Raw genomic sequence first — 20,142 nt, 5'->3', positions numbered from 1 at the left:
TTTGAAAGATCTTGCATGGTAGGAAATGAAGTGGCTTATTTCCCAGCTGGGAATAAGTTATTAAAAAGAAAAACTGTTGAATTTTACTGGTTGTAAATTGAATTCCTTCCAGCTTTATTAATTAGTATGAAGCACTATCTCCCCTTAGCGTGAGACATTTGCCACGAGTAAAGCGGTTATGGCGCAATTAAAAGGTGATCAAAATGTCCCGTTACCTTGAACAAACATAGGGATTTCTCTGGGTTTGAACATTGTTGGAAACATTTTGGATAATGTAAAATCACAAGTAAACAAAATACATAACAGTACTAATCGTTTTTTGGACATTTTAATGAAGAGTTGTTACAGATTATTACATCCAAGTATCCTGAAATGTTTACCACTGTACTTTTGTGCCTCCTTGTATTTAATGTGGTTCCCACACGTAGCTGTATTTATTTCTCTTCTGCCGCAAGGTCTGGCCAAGTACCATCCTCCCCTCCCATTCCCACAACATCAAAGACTATCAGTGCCCTGAGCACCTCTTCATCCTCCCGACCCTCGAAGAACGGCTATGCCCTGAGCACTCTCACAGTTCCCTGCTCCCTGTGCAGGAGGACCTACCGATGTGCTGCGGCTCTCTGCCGGTCTCTTGACAAAATGGTAGTAACTGTGTGAACACCCACAAACTGTCTTTTCTTCTATCGTATGAGAAACAGGTCATACCCTGAGCGCCTTCCTGCCATCCCTTCTTGAAAAACTGAGCTGTAGTCTGACATCCCATCTGGCCCCTGAATGACTCATGCCCTTCACCCACTGCCTGCCTCAGGGAAATGCTAGCTTCTTCACCCCACAGTCACCTACAAGGCAACAAATGGGTAACTACATCCTTGGTGCGGGTACAAGGAGACGAGCAAAGGGGGAAGATTGAAGGGTGAAACTGAAGAATCAGGGCATGTTACAGAATTAGATGTGCTTCTTTATCAGCATTCATTTAATCATGATCATAATAATGTATCAAGATATGTCATTCTGTTGTACATCCATTGTAGTCATTTCACCTTAGGGTTTGGCAATCGGACGATTATATCCAGTCCTATGAATAAATAGTCCTCCCAAATAAATCGTTGATATCGATTGGAAAATATTTGCAAATTGTCCAACCCTATTTCACCTCTTTAAAAGTTAATGCCCAAGAAAGAAAGGTTTGTATTTCCTTTTAGGGTTAGTGTTTAAAAAATACATATGTTTTGTATCATGTATGTTTATCATGTGTGAGAGAATCTATAGCAGCCCCTCATCTACTATGATTAGAAATGCAGTGGCCCCTATGTAGTCTAATCCTGAGGCCTAGATAATGTAGACGAATAAATCAACAGGCTCTCAACTGTATGACTGGTGGATCAGTATTTTTCTATATTTTAGAGTTTCTTATACTGAAGCAACACTGCGTCAGGATCTTAGAGCCAAGTGCATCGAAAGCATGCGGTCAAGTGTGTAACCACTTTACCGGTTGCATTTTTACATTCACAGAGCCATTATGCATTTATGCCGTGTAATGGAGTATAGCCATTCATGAATGGTTAGTATCATGTGAAAGAGCTGGTATAGGCTTCAGTGTGCGGGGCGAATAGGTCAACCGTGCTAAGGGCCTCTAACCATCAAACGCAGGCCCCTGGGACACATACACATTACACGCACCACACATGATGACAGCGAGCAATACAGAATACCCTCCAAGATAATTACCACGATCATATTTCGGAGGTAACATATGTTGTGTGGAGCAACCGCACAACACACGAGGGGACCAACACCGCATAAACATGGAAACACCTGGGATCACTAATGCAAATAGATGCATCGATACCATCACTCAGTTTCCACTTAGTGAATGTTCCAGCGAGAGTGAAATTATTCATTATAACAATTAATAATTATACGCAGGGATGAGAGAGGAGGGGCGTCCTGCTTGTTGGCACTATAAGGCAAGATTTTAACCAAAACACAGGGACTTGATGAATGGATTTAATTAGTGACAATGCTGACCAAAAATACATGATAAGGAGGCACCTTAATTATCCATACTACACAAGCTACACAATATATTATTAATCTGTTAGATACTAACATTCTGAAAATAATTGATAGCACATGCACACTTGAGGTTGTAATAAACCGGTGGGCATTTAGAACTGATCCTTTTTGACTGGACAACAATGATCAAAAACTATAATTTTACACCATCACTGAGAGTAATCTGAGTATGTAAATCTAAAACTAAAGTGAAATGGCACTTAATAGAGCGCACACCTCCGTAAAGGCACAGCTGACCCTTTAAATTCAAGCTGCACCTAATTTCACAAACTCATAGATATCAGTTCCATAAATGTGTCAGATTTCTTTATTCAAGATCCACGGATCTTCTCAGATTCCCTGAGAAATTGGTGAAAATGTATGTAAAAATGTATCTAGCAAGGTTAAAGAAGGTGATAAAAAAAAAAATCCTGGATCCGCCCCTTTGTCCATAACGATTCGGCTCAAAATTGAATGGGTTCTTTCTTGGCCCATCCCACAAAGTTTCATGGACGTTCAGTAGTTTCTGTGTCATCCTGCTGTCAAACAACCAACCTATAAACAAACCAATGGACAGGTGAAGACATTACCTCCTTGGTGGTGTAGATATGCAGATTCCCTGGAAAACCTTTCATAAGAGAATTTTCAATATTTCAAATAAACTGTATTATTATGTATCAGCCATCGACAAAACTGGGGAAAAACCTTGGTGTATTATTCATTGCTTTTCCTTTTTGTAATGTTTTAAGATAATGAAGTGTAAAATGTACTTTCCCCACAATGTCAGTAACACTGTTGGAGACAACAGAAAGAAATCAAAATGAAATGCTAGGTTGAACAAATGAGATTACCAGTGATAGAAAGCATTCCAATAATTAGACTTTTCCTATTTCTTTTGGAGAATTGTAATTACTTTAATTTTGGCTTTATTGCAAGTCTGCAGGCTGTGATTCTGGGTTAGTGTTTAGCGCATGGAGAAAAGGCAATAGTCAGAAAGCTCACGAGAAAGGGAAAATTAAATTATAATTTATCAATTTATGATGATTTTATTGCTCATTTAAATTCAGTTTCATTTCAGTATTTCTTAAGTTCTATGGGCTTCCTTTCACTCAGATGCTGCGAATATGGTGATCACCAACAGACACTGCATCTGTATCTGATTCAGTGTTAATAGGAGCTTTTATTTGACTGTTAGTTTAACTCTGCACTGATCTCATTTACTCTGCTGTTGTCGAGCTCCAGGAACTATCACCAGCTGACCTGGAAGTGGTGTTATTGGATGAGAAGACCAGGAAACACAATCTTCTATGAGTATCATCCTATCAGGTTACAGGTGACTTCTGATATCACACAGGTGACGCTATGTGAATACTGATCAATGATCCTGACATCAGGGGAGGGAGGGATGATTTTTAACAGATTCAACACAGATGGAGCCATGAGAGTGGGTCACTTGTATGTGCTCATTGTACTGCTGCTTCACTGTTTCTCAGCAGAAGGGACAATAAATGGAGACATTGAAATAATAAACGAATAAGTAAATATAGCTATGTGATTAGGATTCTGTGACAGGTATGTATTGTTCTTATTAATGAAACAAATACTTAATTTTAATGCAACTACAGGAAATGAATCTGCTTTTTTTTAGGATAAATACATAAAAATGTGTTATTTGCGCTGAAGGAAGGGAATAATTATTACATTTTCCAATTACTAAATAGGATAAGAATACATGTGAAACAGGTTTGTTTTTATAATTTATAATATATATACCCAACGTGGCCAAAAGCGCTCCTGTGTTGTACGGAGAATGACAAGGGAGGCATGGGGGCTTGTGTGAGAGAGGGGGGAGTGACAGAGGCTAAACTGTCCGGAGAGATTTCTATGCATACTAAAGAGATCGAACACATGCAGGCTGAGGAGGATTTTCATTAGTCCCCTCAAACGGGACTCCCTCCCTCCCCTGCCTGCTGTTGTGTGATGCTGTGCTTACGCATTTCTCGAGGTGCTTTACAGGGTTTCTGAGTGTCTGTGCTTTAACCAGTGGTTTTTATATCAAATAAAGCCGTTATGACAGGTAAATATTGATTCATATCCAAACCCACAGTAATTATTTCACCTCAAGATGAGGTTCTTCATACAATACACACCAGTCTGCATATTCACATACACACCAATGCACGTGCACACTGAGACAAGCACGGGGACTTACCTTCTGTGGGTGAGGTTTGCAGTCGTGTGCACATTCCCTCCACATCCCCGTAGTCCTCCTGGAGCTTGACCACCGCCTCTGTGCCACGCAGCTCCATCAACGAGCGCAGCTCCATGACCGAGCAGCCGAAGCCAGCCACCCGGTCGCTGTCATTTCTTTGGTTCTTGGCATAAAAATCGCTGTTCGACATGTCTCCCATGATGTCGGCTAGTCAAGTCAGTTAGATAAGTGTTTGTTATTGCTTATAGATCAATCAAAAAGCCTGCACAACAGAGAGATGAGTTGAGAGAAAAAAAAATCCAAAATAGGTATCAAGCAGGCGACAATCAAAAAAGGGAAAAAGGAATGCCAGTTGAAGGTACTGTTGGCAGATTTACACAGGTTAAAATGGGGGAAAAATCCAAGGGGATGAGCAGCTTCTCTGTTTCAGGAGAGGCTGTCGGATATCAGCAGACCAAAAACCATCAAAGAGAAGAAACAAGAAGAGGAGAAAGAGCAGCGAAGAACGAGGAGAGAGGAGGGGGCGATGAAACACAAGTGGGGAGCATCCAGGTGAGCGTTGGACAGCCCCAGTGGTCAGGTCCTGAGTAGGGCAATGATGGGGGTTGCAAGTCCTGTAGGTCTCAGGCTCACCACGGCTGCAGTCCAGACCCGCTCCATGTGTGGCTTCCCATTGCTGCTATTCTGCTGTTGCCTCCGCTGCCTCTCCGTCTCTACATGGTGGTCTTCCCCATCACTGCTACAGAGAGAGAAAGAGAGAGAGGGAGAGAGAGAGAGAGAGAGCGAGAGAGAGAGAGTCGAATCCAAATAGGACAGAAGGTGAGGGAGGAGAAGGAGGAGGAGGGAGAGACACAGAGAGAGAGAGAGAGAGAGCACAAGGATGAGCGTTGCGTTCTCAGGGCAGTGGTGAATGCAGCGGTGGGTGGTGCACAGCTGAAGAACAGTCTCTCCTGGCTGCTGCAGTGACTGTGTCTCTACTGTCTCTATCTACTGCTGCTGCTGCTGTTACTGGTGCTGGTGCTGCTAACCTCATTCTGAGGACAGCAACGGATAGAGAAGGAGAGAAAGACGATATGAAAGAGAGGGAGGGCAGAGAGAAGAGGATACTCCTTTCTGGTGCAGAGCAGAGAGGAGTTGTGCGCGGGTGGGTGGCTGGGGCTGCTCTGACGACAGAGCAGGGAGGCACCACGTAACGATGTGCTGTCACAGGGAGGATGGGCTGAGCCGTGGAGCTGCTACCTCACCACTAGCTCTCTCTCAATCTACATCAAGCGACCTCCTCATATGCTAAAAGTCCATGAAGACACCTTCCTCTCTATCCATCCTCTCATCTTAGAACTACACTCTGCTTATAAAGGAGACTTGTGTGGTGTTAAAATGGTAAAGTGCAATTTACTCTTCTACGGTGATTCACAGTTTATACTGTCAATGGCACAGAGGAAAATGCAACACGAGAAATAATTGTTAATCATAGTCTTTCCATAATATTTGTTGACAGGGAAAACACAATATTGTCACAATTTATTATTTTAATCAATGACATCAGTGATCCAGCATGTCACACATGGATCACTTCTCCACCAAAAAGGTTTCATTATTAATATCATTATCACCATCCGAAGCACCACCCACCCACACAGGGGGAGACCCATCTGTTATGTATACTATTAAAACTGCAAGTAATTTAGCTATGAGGTCCTCAAGGGGTCAATAATGCAACAATTAAATAAAACATTTTAATCAAATATATATATATAAAACATATATTCTTGATATGTTAAGTATATGATGGTAGAGCAGTTAGCAAACGGAAGATGAGCTAACAACGCAGAGTAGCATGTTACAAGATGCAGCTTTTCTGCTAAATTGTTGCCTTTTTGGTAGAAATGTGAATTAACAGTGAGTCCATGCAACCGCAGATAAGACTCAGCAACCCAGAGGTACAGGGCACTTTCAAAATCTCTGTACTGGCGACATGCCCTGCTGAAACTGGCCAGGCTGACAAAAATCAGCAAGGTGTCCAGTCACGCATACCAAGCCTGATGATACAGATGGGAATAGTAGACACAATTGTGCGATCAGGAACAGCAGGGCAGCGACCTTGTCACTTCAGGGTGGCAAGAGACCCTGCCAACAATCCACATCTGTAACTCTACAGGAAGCAGTCCTGTGTGTTAATGAGCGCCAGGCCTTACCGAAGTGACAAAGTAAGACAGCATTTGGCAAAGTCGGCAATGACAGGTGCAAACCACTAAACCTGCAAGACATTTCTGTGAGAGGAGAGGAGAGAATTTCTTTCCTATGTATCAATATAGCGATAAAGCAATACTTATATTCCCATATAGTATGATTTTGGATAGTTTCCATTTTTTAAACAAAACTAGAACAGCTTGAGGCAGGACTACATCTTCCTCTGTGTATTTTCTCCAACCTTTTATGCTGCCCCCCCCCCCTGGCCTGCCAATCAGGTCCAATCAATGTTGGCGGTAGTCTCTGCACGCCAAGGCAGACATCTGTGCCGGCCAGATCTTCCAAAACCCGTCAAATGAAAGCAAACAAACGCTCTCCCAGGAAATGTGTGTTTATTTGTGTGCCTGAATGGTTAATGAAGTGGCTGGCTGAGGAGAGAAGCTACATCACACAGGTAATTCTCTTTTGCACCAGATGGACCACCTGCAAGAGAGAGAGAGACCACTCATCCCTGAGTACCTGCACTGTGCTTCCACACCAAGAGCAAGGCTGGTTTTCTGTCCTACTAACTTGTCTCGTGCAGGTGCATCGGTCACAGTCTGTAAATACTGATCTGCCCTTTACCAGAGCACTGATTAACATTTTTCTGAAAGTACAAAAAAGCTGTATCTGTACATTTGTACCCTCCAGGAAAAAAACACTTCTTACTCAACCTTAATTCAAGCTGAACCTGTTCTTCCATAATTTGCAAAACTGTTCTTGTTTGAAATAAAGATAACATAGTTGATAGCAATGCAGTGTTACATGATAAATGTAACACAGAAAGTCAGCGCAGCTCTTCATCACTGACCATGTAAGGTTGTGTATTTCCAGCTTCATATCATCATGTTGGTGATGTAAGTGACTGGTGGTGGTGGTGGTGGTAGATTCTGCTGGCATGCATTTTCCTGTCTTTAACTTACAATAGCATACATATGCAAGAGTGGGAGCGTTTGAGAAGTGGGAGGGAGAGAAATGAAGGGAAAAGAGAGAGGCAGGGGAATGAGGGAGATTGTGGAGAGCACAATATATTCATAGGTACAGAAAAAAAAGAGGGAAAAATAAAGGTGAGGTGCAGTGCTGATACCCGAGTCACTTCAGAGCAGGTGATGTACTTTATGTGTGCAAAATCGATTTCTTCTTTCCTTGCAAAAGGAGGGCACCTGTGAGCAGAGCTGTTGTCGATGTGTGTGCATTCACAGATGACACCTTAATAAAGACAGTGTGTCAAAGTGGTTCCTGTTCACTGTTTAATATTTTTAACATCAAAGAGGCAAATTTCATGCTAAATGTTGGGGGTATGGAGCTTTTGCTGATTTTGTTAGCCCTTGCAAAAACCTTCTGCCTTCAATATTTCCACCAACACTCCAAATCCATTCCTCCTACCTGTCTGCCCGTTGAATCTGCATTGACCTACCGGTCTACCTGCACCTGACTGAACACTTCCCTGCTGTGCTATTCTTCTGTCTACCTCCCTGCCTACCTACCAGTCTTTCAGCATAATTGCTGGCAAGCTCACCAAGGCTTGACAGTGAATAATGAGTAACATATGATCAAATACTTAAAGAGAAAGAGCAGCTTTTGAAATAATCAACAGCTTTTTCTTCTTACCTAATGTGCAAGAACACTTAATTGGACTTTATGAACTTGAACACCATATGGGATTCATATTAAGACACAGAGCTCTGTGGCCAGATGCTAAGACTATGTTTGCCTTGTGAAAAACGAATGAAAAACCTCAGAAATCAAACACCACTGAACAGTTGGTCAATAATTTTGGACATGACATGTAGTAGTCGTTAGCTTTTGGCCCTTATTTTTTTCACTTACACATACAATATGTAACTTTGGCCACCAAGTGGGATCGTGGGAGTGGTTGAATTCACCGCCACAGTCGCTAAAAATCTACCAAACTAGACTCAGACGCAAGTCACGTTCATGAGGTAAGGTGCTTAAGTTTTATTCACGTTACGCAGCAAACGACAATGAATACTTGCTACGGGTTACCAATACAAATAGTTTCAAGAAAAAACAGCCGATTGGCCAACTGGCTAACTAGCTAGCAGTGTGTTTTTTCTTCATCATTAGTTGTTTTTCCCCAAAGTTACAGCAGAGACTGGTAAAGTCATTGGTAAAGTGGATATTAGGGTTAGGCGTCCCGTTACCTTCAATAAAATTGGGGATTTCTTTGACTTTTAACATTGTTATAAACATTTTGGATTATGTAAGTACACAAGTAAACAAAATAGACATTTTAATGAACAATTGTTATGTATTGTATCTCTGTCAAATGTTTTGTTAGTGCACTTGAAATAGAAAACATGTTACTACAATGATACTTTGCATCACTGCAGTACCTTTTCTATTAGTGTTGCTGCAAGGGCACTTTATATTCTTAAGTGCTTTGCAGACTGGCAGCCTGAGTCAATAATTCAATAAAATTTAAAGTTTATACACTCAAATATGATACCAAAAGATGCCTCCCTAGCTTATCAATATTTTCTATTGGTATGTGAGGCTTTTAAGGATTAAAGATTGAATCTCTAGTCTAACGCTGTAGGTTATAGAGCTCTTAAATGTGATATCATGATCTTAGCCTCACTTCAATTTATCCTTAAGACAGACTTGTTCAAATTCACACTTTAAAACTATCATGTGTCATAAAATATGATGTATTATAATTTAGTGCAATGATCAAACTGTGCTTGTGCGTTGATGAGCAGTTCCTGGTCTGACGAGCGGTAGGTAGTTTTTTTCCCCTCCACAGTAAAGCCATTGGCATTCTCTGCGTGTCTGTCTCAAAATGTCCTTGAGCAAAGTGAGGCAGAGCTGAGGTATGAGCTGTGCCCACTGCACCATCACCAACACCAGCAGCATACAAGCTGGCATACAACCCCCCCTGCCTGTGACAAAAAGTAGTGCAGGAGATTTCAATGACAGGGGATGCTGCGCTGCACACCTGCACGTTCAAAAAGATCACATCATAATTTCAGATGTCAGGTTAAGAAAGGCTCATGGGTCTTTGTGTCATGACATGAAGAGTTTTAGTTCAAAACATGTTCAAGAGCACTGATCAGATTTCATATGTAGGGGAGCAAATAAGATCAACAATTTACAATGTGATACAACAGTGATGCATCACCGCTAGAAAACTTCAGCCTCAGAAACAATGACTGTGGTGAGTCGATGCTTAGAAAATAACCCATCATCACCTCACTGCCAGTCTCAAAAAATTGTGTCCAGCTACAACCAATCAGCAAGTTAGTTGATTGGTTGTAGCTTTATCACTTTCAAAAGGATTTGTGCATGATTCAATGACAGCATGACAAAGCAAGTAAAAACCCAATGAACTCCTAAAGAATAAGTAGTTTTATTGTGTATGTATAGGTTGTGTATGACACTGCTAATGTGTGCCGTGACTTATTTGTGAAATTGTCTGAAATGGTGCACAATGATCAGGGAATCCCCTAAAATACGTACATGCGCATATCAGATAGAAGTTGCACTGCAATACTGCACTGCATTATCCATGTAAACTGACATTGTCTCAGAGGTGAATTGTTATATAACAACCACACGGAGAGCCGTTCTGGCACCATCAGTGCTCTCTAATTGGATTGAAAGCAGCTGTCATGCTAACTAAGCGCCGCAGACAGAGTCTGAAGAAAAGGAAATTTGGAAACTAGTGCAGGAGCTCGCAAAGGACTGCAGCTCCACTTATATCAGGCTAAAGAGAAGAAAAATACAAAGGAGGAGAGAGACACACAAATACTGTGTGTGTGCTATGTCCAGTCATAAATCGTGAGGAGCTTTTGAAGAGAAGCAGTTGGCCAGGCAACCCCGATGGCTGCAGGGGTTGCTGCGTGTCACCGCAGAGTGAGAGTGAGAAGCGAGAAAGTGAGAAGTGGTGATGATATGCTGTAGCTGTGAGATGACTGGGTAAGAGGACAGAGGGTGGCACACTGAGTGATATAAGCCTTTGGTCCAAACAAGAAGCTCCAGCAGGCCGCATCATTCACATCTATTAAAAACAACCTCCTCCTCAATAATATGGTTGTGCCACTGTAGGTTCCTCCATCACAGTCGCTTCCTTCCTGACTTCACCGGCCTCTTTTTCATTTCCTGGCTCTGCAGCACTCACACCATTTGTGGCTGTTGTAAAAATGCCACCTTTCCTCTCGCCTAGCTCTGTGTTTCATATTCAACTGCCTGCTCGCTCTCGTTCCCTCTCTTCTTTCAGCGTAACATATTTTCATCAGCATTCACATTGATTTAAATTAGTAAATATTTAATATTTTGTACAGGTTGTACTTGGTGTTTAAATTACATTATACAATGTAAGCAGCATTGTTACGCTCTGAAGGGAGATGTAAAGTGCAATCCTGCCTAAAGTAGTGGTGTGGATGCCCATTAACAACTGTAACCAATACATGCAAAAATACGTATGGTTATAATTACTGAAAAACCATCTAAACAAAATGTTGTCTGCACATAATGACCTAATGCTAAATAGCAGTATACTAGTAGACACGATACTCTGGTGCATCTGCTGCAGTTTTGCCTCTGCAGGAGATCATCCTATAAAATAGGAGCATGTCTGCTCTCTTCTGATGAATTATCCAATTAGACTCAACTCCCGGCCCGATTCCTCCGGAGCATGGCACCTTGCTGTCAATCACCTTGACGGAAACTTAGGGGAGTGAACCCATGGTAAATTATAAGGTAGAGGGAGTGAAGTGAAACGTGTCTTTCTTTATTTAATCTTTTCTTTTCCTCTAAAGCGTTGCTATCCTGTAGTTAGCTTCCATATTTTAAAACAAGGAAAGAGTGGTGCAGACGGGAATTGGATGACAATAAGAATCAGGAGCAATGAGATGATTTGCATATTATTATATCAGAAAGAAGTTTGAATATATTGTTTTTTTATCATTAACAATGACTTCATGTGATTTTCTATGGTTCTGGGTAATCAGTACCACGCTGCCAAGTAAAGTCTTTCCTGTAACCCCTTCAACTAGAGGCAAGGTTACAAACAACAACGCAATCATCCACCAAATGGCTCAGATGAGGATTCATTAATCTGAGCACCGTACACATGACATCCACAGAAAAATAAGCAACATGTTTAAGTTATGTTCAAAAGAGCCTAACAGATTGGAATCTGTGCTCCATACTCTAACTGAATGCAATGTGATAAAATATACATAAAGATGGATTATTTAATGTGGACAAGTCACAGCTACTGTGTGTTTTTACTGAGGCTGATACTTGCTCGAGAAGGTTTCTAACCAAGAAAGATCCTGCATCATCACTTCCAAAGGTGAATGCTTAAAGGTTGTGTTTAATGAGGCAGAGGCCGTGAATTTAAAGTTGTAAGTTAAGGTTCTGGGTAAAATTTCTAACATGCTGATATTACGCATGACTTTTATTACTCATATGAGTGTGTGCGCAGACAGATCCTGAAATTTTGTAGTTTTTTATCACTAATTCCGATAAGGCTTAGACTAATCCTTGTATTTACATGTGTTTAGAAAAACATGTTTTTTGGTAGAGGTTAAATTTATTTTGGTCTTGTAATTTCTGCCACATATGGTTTGTTGTACAGTTACACACTGGTGAAAGGAGAGGGACGAACTTGAAATGCCCTCTTCTCTGCTCATGTCACAGGAAAAGAAATGTGCTCAGTCATATGAGAGCACTGAACATAGATGCATGTTTATTTTCACCCCACTTTCAGAAATGACCCCTGATGTCAAGAGCCTGAGATTCAATTATCATCATTATGATATTTGTCATGTTGTGAGCATTTATACACGAACAAATAGTTATAACAGGATTGCTCATGCTGGTTCGACCTAATACTAATTAGCAGGAGCAATTATCTGTGTCAACAAAACCCAGCTGTTAAAAACTAAGAAATCCATTTGTGGCATGTGCCGAGATCCTGACCTCAGATCCCTCGTCTGTTACTAGATTTGGGTGTAGTCGCTTAAATGCTGCTTTTCAACGGGCCAATTAATCTGTACCCACAAAACATCCGGGAATCAAAAAGCATGATACAGCTGCCCACAGGACACCTTCCTGTGCAGCTGCTGGGCATGCATAGGGAGACAGCATCTGAGGTGAACAGCATCGCACCTGACTGCTTTGTCATTTCAAGGGATATAAAATAATCGAATAGAATAGTGTCTCTAGAATAGTGCGTCTATTTTTAACATAAAACTTTTTTTTTTTTAGCTTCACCGTCCCAGAACACTGAGCGACAGACCACCCAAATAAAAGTGACTGAAAAAACTGGATGACACCGACACTTGCACAAAATGTCTGACTAATCTGTTAAGCGGCCACACATTGTGTAAGACTTGAAGACGGGTTTGATATGGGAAGAATATGCACGTTCACGAGGGGATCATTCATCATCTCTGGGCTGCTGTAAAAAACATGGCAGCCACCGTAGAGAGGACCCTCTCCTTATGTGAATATAAAGTATTTAAAGATAAAAGGGCCCGTTCTAGTATAATTTGTACAACATTTGTACATATTTATTTTATATTCTGCCAATTGGTCCCGTTCACCCAAATCTTACACACAAAATGTATATTATGCTGCAATATTAGCACAGTATTTTAGCAAATTGATTAAAGTTTTAAAATTGTTAAAGCTTGCTAAATACTAACTAGCTTATGTATGCAAAGTATCATGCAACAACCCTAACTTAATGGATTAGTTCACAAGCATATATACTACAGAGTGCAGGAATGCATGTTAGCATGAGCAACAGAATGCTGACTGCAGTTCACTTAAGGGTCATCAGTGTCCTTAATAACAAGGTTTTTCTAAATGTGTACCTTTAATTAAACCCCTCAGCGTGTCTGCCTGTTCGGAACCTCTCCTTTGTCTGTTTACCTCCCATCTGCATGTTTGTCTCTTTTACCACCAGCGGTAAATTATATATATATATATATGTTAATGCCAGACTCTTCATCCGGGGGTACATTTGGAGTCTGTGAGAATCCTATGTTGAGTATCTGTGACAAATCCGTCTAATGGTGCCACTGAGCAAGTTGGACTACAATCTACATAAATAGCTGGCAAAACATCTGGCCCTGGCGATGTGCTTGTGCCATTGTTTCTGGAGAACGAGCGTTGGTTTAGCCACAGGAAGAAAAGGACTGATAATGGTGTTCCAGGTTTCACTGAAAAATAGGACAACCGGCATAAGGCCTAGAAAGATAGACTAGAAATAGAAAGAGACGCAGGGATGTTATTCTGGCTTTGAATTCAGCTCTCTACAGGGAGATAAGGAGGAATTGAAATGCATGCAGTAGAGCATGTCTATCTAACTGTTAATAGAACAAAAGAGAGGGCTTACAAAAGATTCACCGGTAACCATTTCAGTGCAACAAACACATTTATGTAATTTTTTTCCTCATGATGATTAGTTGCACTCAAACCAGAACATACTAACAGTGCAGTACATAGCCTGTAAATAGTGACTGAGAATCAGCAGGATCACCTCTTAGGTATTCTGAAGTCTTAAGAACAGACTGGGGTGAATGAGATAATATTCTTCTATATATATATATATATATATATATATATATATATATATACACATATATATATATATGAAGAATATTATTATTTTAAACATTTAAACTATTAATATAATCATGCATATATATATTCATGTATTCACTCACTGAGTAAGATCAGACACATGTTTTTCACTACTACATGCTGTGTGAAATTTCGTTAGCATGGGCAAATACACACATTGAACTTGCTGCTGCAATGGCCCTCTCGTTGCTCCAGATGAGCCTGTGGAAATCATGAGGGAGTTATTGGTCTAATTAAATTCAACACATGCAGGCTAAGTGTGCTAGAAGGGGACTACAACAGAAGGAGAGGAATGGAGAGGAGGAGAGAGACAATTTTTTCAAAGATGAGGAGTAACAGAAGTCCGGGGACTGTAACCTCCTTGAACATAACGTAAGTACAGGACATTGTGCATCAGGCCTCAGACGAATAGTGTAATTTTGTCTGAATTGGGTTTCACTTCATAAAATTGTCATTGATTTGTCATTGTTACATGCAATGTCAAACTAAGATTATTATATAATATCTACTGTATCTGTAATTTAAAAAACTTGTATTGCATCCCAAAAAAAACATTTCAACCACTTACCAGGATATAATATGTTCAATGAAATACCTGTTAAGTACAAACAATGGTAAGAAATGTGTTTTTCAAGACTGCAACTTAATAACTTGACATTTTATGTCCTGAGAGGGGCACAGTGTACCCTGTATATCCTTATTACAAAACAGTGTCGAAATTGGAGCTGGTGATGACATGAGACAAGCTCTTTCAGCCACTTGGATTAACCACTTTAATATGGTAAATGATGGCATTGCCTTGAGTTGCTTTTTGGCATTGAAGTGGAGAGAGAGAGAAACAACCTGAAAGTAGCAAAGCATATTACAACCCACAACATTGCAAAATTAACACTAATTCCAAACACCCCTTTAATCTGATTAAAAATGTATTTTGATGTGAATTTAAATGTTTGCATATGAAAAATACAAAAGTGAACAGGTGGTCTAAGACCTTAAATAGAGATTAATGAAGAAAAGGGGAACCTTTGCCATTTGATCTGCATAAACATGACCTCAGCTGCTTTACTACAGAGATGTTACAATAAATATGTATATTTGAGAAAATAAAATTTGCCAAATACCCACAAATAATCACATTTTGTCGCAAAAAGCTTTGCCCCAGCTTTACAAAGTGCTCAATATGGTCTAGTAAAGATCTAATAACAATCGACAGGTAAGGTATCGGGGGAAAAAAGCTATTGATTACCATTTCTCAGTGCACCACAGACTAATGTATGAAGACCAACACTCTGCATTGTCAATTCTCACAATGAGTGATTTGAACATGGATTAGACCAATTGAAAAAACACCAGTGGGTGTCAGTGTCAAGTGGCTGTAAGTGCTTACATCCTGCTTCTTCTTATGCATTTTCTTATTTTCATCTTACAGTGTGGTTACTTGTTTTTGGGGGGTAAAAATCATAAAGTAACATCCTGTTTCCCTCGTGAAATCTGAAGTCAATCAAACTTTTAACACGTCCATCTCTTCAGATACAATTAATTCCTCTTTAAAATGTGTTGTGTTTTTTTTGCTCCAAATGCCTCTTAGAAATAATTGATCAATTCTTTAAATGGATTATGAGTAAGAATAAAAATAAAACTGTCCTCCAACTGTATGACAGCCCTCTCTCTCCTCTCAGCCCTCTTGCATCTCCTATTCTGGTAGAAAGGCTCACAAACACAAAACAAACTATTTATAAAAATGACCAAACACCATCTTTCATCTTCTGTCATTTGTTATTACAGATGAGACAAGAAGTAATAAATGAACACTTAACAGCACGAGACCTTTTCTTGCTGCAAAATGACAGTTCTCTTCAGCACTGTACTTGTCGCTGTGCTACACAGAGGTGATGATGACACAGCAAACTTTAATGCACTGCGACGCAAACAGATTGAGATATGACAGAGCAGCGCGGGGCATGGATTTACTCTCTTTGTTTTTCAAGCACACGTCTGTTGTTCCTCTTATGTATATATCATGACACTAAATCATAAACAGGCATATTTTTGTATATATGTATGTAAGTACCTTCTCATGTTACCATACTAATAAAGGAAAGACCTGGGGATACAGTACTAATATGAATATACTCCTGAACTGATGTGGAAATGGAAACTTCAATTTTTCTATTTAGGTCTGAAGTTTTAGACAGAGGTGGAATCTGTCGCTGCATGTTTACTGCGTTACTACTCTCCTACCACACCATTAAATGTATGGTTAAGTTATATAAAATGTTGCTTAAAGACATGGAGATTAATATGACCATGAGACATTGTCGTAGAGAAAATAGTCCATCTCTTTTGCTCCAATTATTGCTTCTTTACTCCACTTCCAGTCAATTTGCATATGTATCTTTTCTCACGACAGCCCCATTACATGTGAGTTATGTATGCTTTATAAAGGGATTGGATAAAGAGAAAGAGTGAGGGGACAACGGAAGAGAGAGAGAGAGGGGTGAAAGAGGACTGACACTCTGATTCTGAGCTGTCTGGCCGTCTTGGTGCAGTGGAGCTGATGTTTGAGGTCACACAGTCGTCCCAAGTGAGGCACAATCAATTTCCTATGACAGCCTGTGTAACAGTGTGGCAGACTGACTGAATGAATGACTGAATAACTAATTTGCTGACTGAATGAATGCATGAGTGACTGAACAACCCGCTGGTTGACTAAGATGGTGGCGAGACTGGTTGAGTGACTGATGACATTTCTTGGAATGGATGTTTTTTAGTGCACACATCGACTAACAGGCTGCCGACTGAACTGACCGGTTAAGAATGCAGCGACAGTGTCAGTTAGTCGGAGCGATGATCAGTCAGTTTGAAAAGACGAGCAAGAAAAGAACTAACCAGTTAGTGGCATTACTAAATCATCAACCTGTGACGGGAGTCAGCCACGGAGCCAGACAGTCAGAGAAAGCGGAGAGCCAACAGGTCATGGAGGAGAGGTGATAATGCTCCCTATTAATATTGTCACCATGCCAAACCAGTCAGTTAGCTAATGCAGTGAAGACAGCTAGCCTGCAGACACACATGATCAGTTACAGCAGCGGACCTGCTGCTGTGTCAGCACCAGTCAGTAAGTGTGACAAAGAGGAGGGACTTCATTGTGCCAGCAGATGAACAGGTGAGACATTTTTACATCTAGAGAAATTACAAGTCAAGAGGATTAAATATATACAAATATATAATACATGTAAAGATCAACTACATCGATCAAGCATGACTCCATTCTGCAGGCAAATATTGCTACCACGGACTATCCTTCATCTTCAAATGTCGCTCTCTCCCTCTATTACAGAGCATCCTCTCAAAACCCCTCGCCTGCAGATACGGGGCTACAATATACTTGACATTCTGCGTACCCACAAACCTCACAAGGGACAACATGTACAGATATTCACACAGTGCAGCCTCCCAACATGCAGATGATTTATACCAACAGAATAAAAAGCCAGTAATGAAACCAGCATAACGCAGATAAGCTGTTCTTCCATTTACATTTTAGATAAGGATAACGTATACTTACATGGTAGCAAGGTTATCACCACCATCATCGTGACATAAAAATCCTCCCACCTAAAAATGATATTGCAACGGCACATGCAGCAGCGGACTAACCACCACAGTGGCTTTCAGTATGTGTGTGTATGTGTGAATGTGTGTGGATGTGTATGTGAGTGAGTGTAGGTGTGCGTGTGTGTGTGGAGACTCGCTAAGCAGCACTCTCACTGCTCCTGCCTCAGCTGGGGCTGTCTCAATGCACAGCCTGTACCATGTCAGCAGGCAGCAGGGGTGGGCGTGTGTGTGTGTGTGCGCGCGCAAAAATGTATGTGTGTGCGTGTGTGTCGGTGTCAGTGTCGGGGTGTGTGTATGTGTAGTGCTGCATAGCAGAGAGGCTGTTCTTCACTTGACAAGACTTTTCCCTGACTGATTAGAGAGATCAAGACAGATAACTGAAAATATAAATTGATGAGGATAGAGAAGAAAAGAAGGTTGGAAGAAGAAGGGAACAAATGTGACAGTCAATCCTTCACTACGTTTCTCTTACTCCCTGGCTCCCTCGTCTCACTGTCTTTGACATTTTGCTCCCAGAGGACAGCAGAGGGTCCACTGTAGACACAATCACAACCTTATTCCATGACAGGAGAAGGAAGATAGATTGAGAAAAAATGGGGGGCAGGGGTAGACAGAGGAAACAGAAAGATTATAGAAATAAGAGTGATTGGCGAAAACTGGACTGAAGGATGTAGAGGTAAGGAAGGAGGGAGTGCATGAGTGAAAAAAACAGAGTGGGAGGAGATGGAAGAAAAAGAGGGGAGGGTAACTTTCAAGGACATGCGTCGTTGTCGGGTCTCATTCCTGTCTTCTGCAGATCGGGATGCTCGCACAACACGCACAAACTTGCATGCAGCTCACCCCTGTGGACATAGTGGCTGCAGGACATGATGCTTTCTTGTACCTGCCTATACGTGTGCAAGTTTGTCTGCGTGTCTGGCTCATTCACCTCTATCACACACCTACACACACCTACACACACCGACACACCTGTTCTGCCTCTGACAGTCATCTGGCCATCCAGCAAGCCAGGCACGACAGGAAAGGATAACAGCTTTGTGTCATGTTGCCGTCACCCTACTATCCCAGATCTCATCTTGTCACATCTTGCAGGGAGAGGGAGAGGGAAAAGAAGAAGAGCGAGAACCTCACAGTGTCTAACTGTTTCCTCTCTCACTTTCTGTCTTTCTTTATCCGTATGTGTGTGTTTTTACTCTCGTGTTTTGTCAGTCTATTCTTCCTGCGTCTTTGTCTCACTGTGCAACACAGTCAGCACCAGCCTCACTAGCAGCATTCTCAAACTTTAGGGTTATCCCACTATAGGATGAGTAAGCATCAAACAGAGCTGAGCTCGGGACATACAATACACAGCATGTACTGACATACTTACAGTAGAGGTCTCAGCTTTTTGCTGCATGCTCTACAGTAGCACAAGTGCTACACAGCTGTTTACACTTGAGGAGTGTGTCTTCAGTTATCTGCCAAGTTTTGAGCCAGAAAATGAAGCATTAGGTAACAGAAAATGGGCTATTGTGTGGCGGTTTGAAGGATTCTGTCATGGTTAATTTCAGTAAAGAACAGCACCGGACTAAGCAGTCTCATCTACAGCTCACATTGATCTGAGACAACATGTCCTGCACTGGACTTTGACTGGAGATGACCACTTTTGAGAAACTTGCACTTCAGCTGCCTGCCGAGAGTTGTCGGTTGAGCTTACATTTGGATGTTTAAAGAAAGAGAACTTACGTCAACACTTAAGTTAGCAATTGGTAATGAAAAGAACAACTTTATGACCGTGATGAAGACCACAAATCAAAATACATTGGTCTGACGATTAAGACGTTCTTTATTTTTAGTTTTTACCATTTGTCCATCTCCTTGGAGCTGTACTTTTAAGGAGATCCGATTAAGCCACAATTCCCTACATTCTCAAGGGGTTATGTACTGTATACATATTGTATTATGGACAGTATATGGTGTTCAGGTGAAGTGATCCCACGCATCCCTGAAATAATCGGATTCAAATTCTAATCAAAATCAATTCATGGAGGCTAAACAAAAAGCTGATTATTCATCAAAGCAACAGCTTGATGCCAACATGCCCAGAGACCAGCTGCCACAGCAGCTTCAGCACTGCAGGTGACGGCAGGTACAACAGAATAGAATAGAAAGAGGTCTTGGAGGTCTGAAATACACCTAATTTCAGACCTGTGTTGACAGTATAACTCTGTACAAAGTTTGAGTACATTAGTTTAGTTTTCTGAAGGAGAGAGAGAGAGGTAGAGAGAGTGAGAGGGAGCGCTGATGGGGATCAGAAACAGGCCCTGAATATCAATGCAGCACGTTTGAGAGAATTCAGGGCTGCAGTGCACCAAAACCTGGGAGGAAGAGCATGAGAGGACAATAGCATCTCAGGAAGCCACAGATGG

General features: G+C 41.1%; 1 protein-coding gene across 7 annotated transcripts in view; it reads right to left on the bottom strand.

The window, feature by feature from the left end:
* Nucleotides 1–20,142, bottom strand: part of atp2b2 (ATPase plasma membrane Ca2+ transporting 2) — a 119,792-nt gene that overhangs the window by 60,078 nt on the left and 39,572 nt on the right. For 5 of the 7 annotated variants that reach the window (XM_035152926.2, XM_035152918.2, XM_035152924.2 and 2 more), the window contains exons 1-2: nt 17,685–17,896; nt 4,268–5,006 (exon numbers count right to left, since the gene is read on the bottom strand). In XM_035152926.2, the coding sequence (XP_035008817.1) occupies nt 4,268–4,466 (199 nt within the window). In that variant the 5' untranslated portion in view covers nt 4,467–5,006; nt 17,685–17,896. Of the gene's footprint in view, nt 1–4,267; nt 5,007–17,684; nt 17,897–20,142 lie in introns of those variants that run through there. The other 2 variants (XM_035152920.2, XM_035152919.2) reach the window with 2 other exon arrangements.

The sequence above is a fragment of the Hippoglossus stenolepis genome, chromosome 3 (genome assembly GCF_022539355.2).
Source record: "Hippoglossus stenolepis isolate QCI-W04-F060 chromosome 3, HSTE1.2, whole genome shotgun sequence".
In the NCBI taxonomy this organism is placed as follows: Eukaryota; Metazoa; Chordata; class Actinopteri; order Pleuronectiformes; family Pleuronectidae; genus Hippoglossus; species Hippoglossus stenolepis.
Note: the sequence above shows the minus strand (reverse complement) of the source record. Positions and strands in the feature narration are given on the sequence as shown.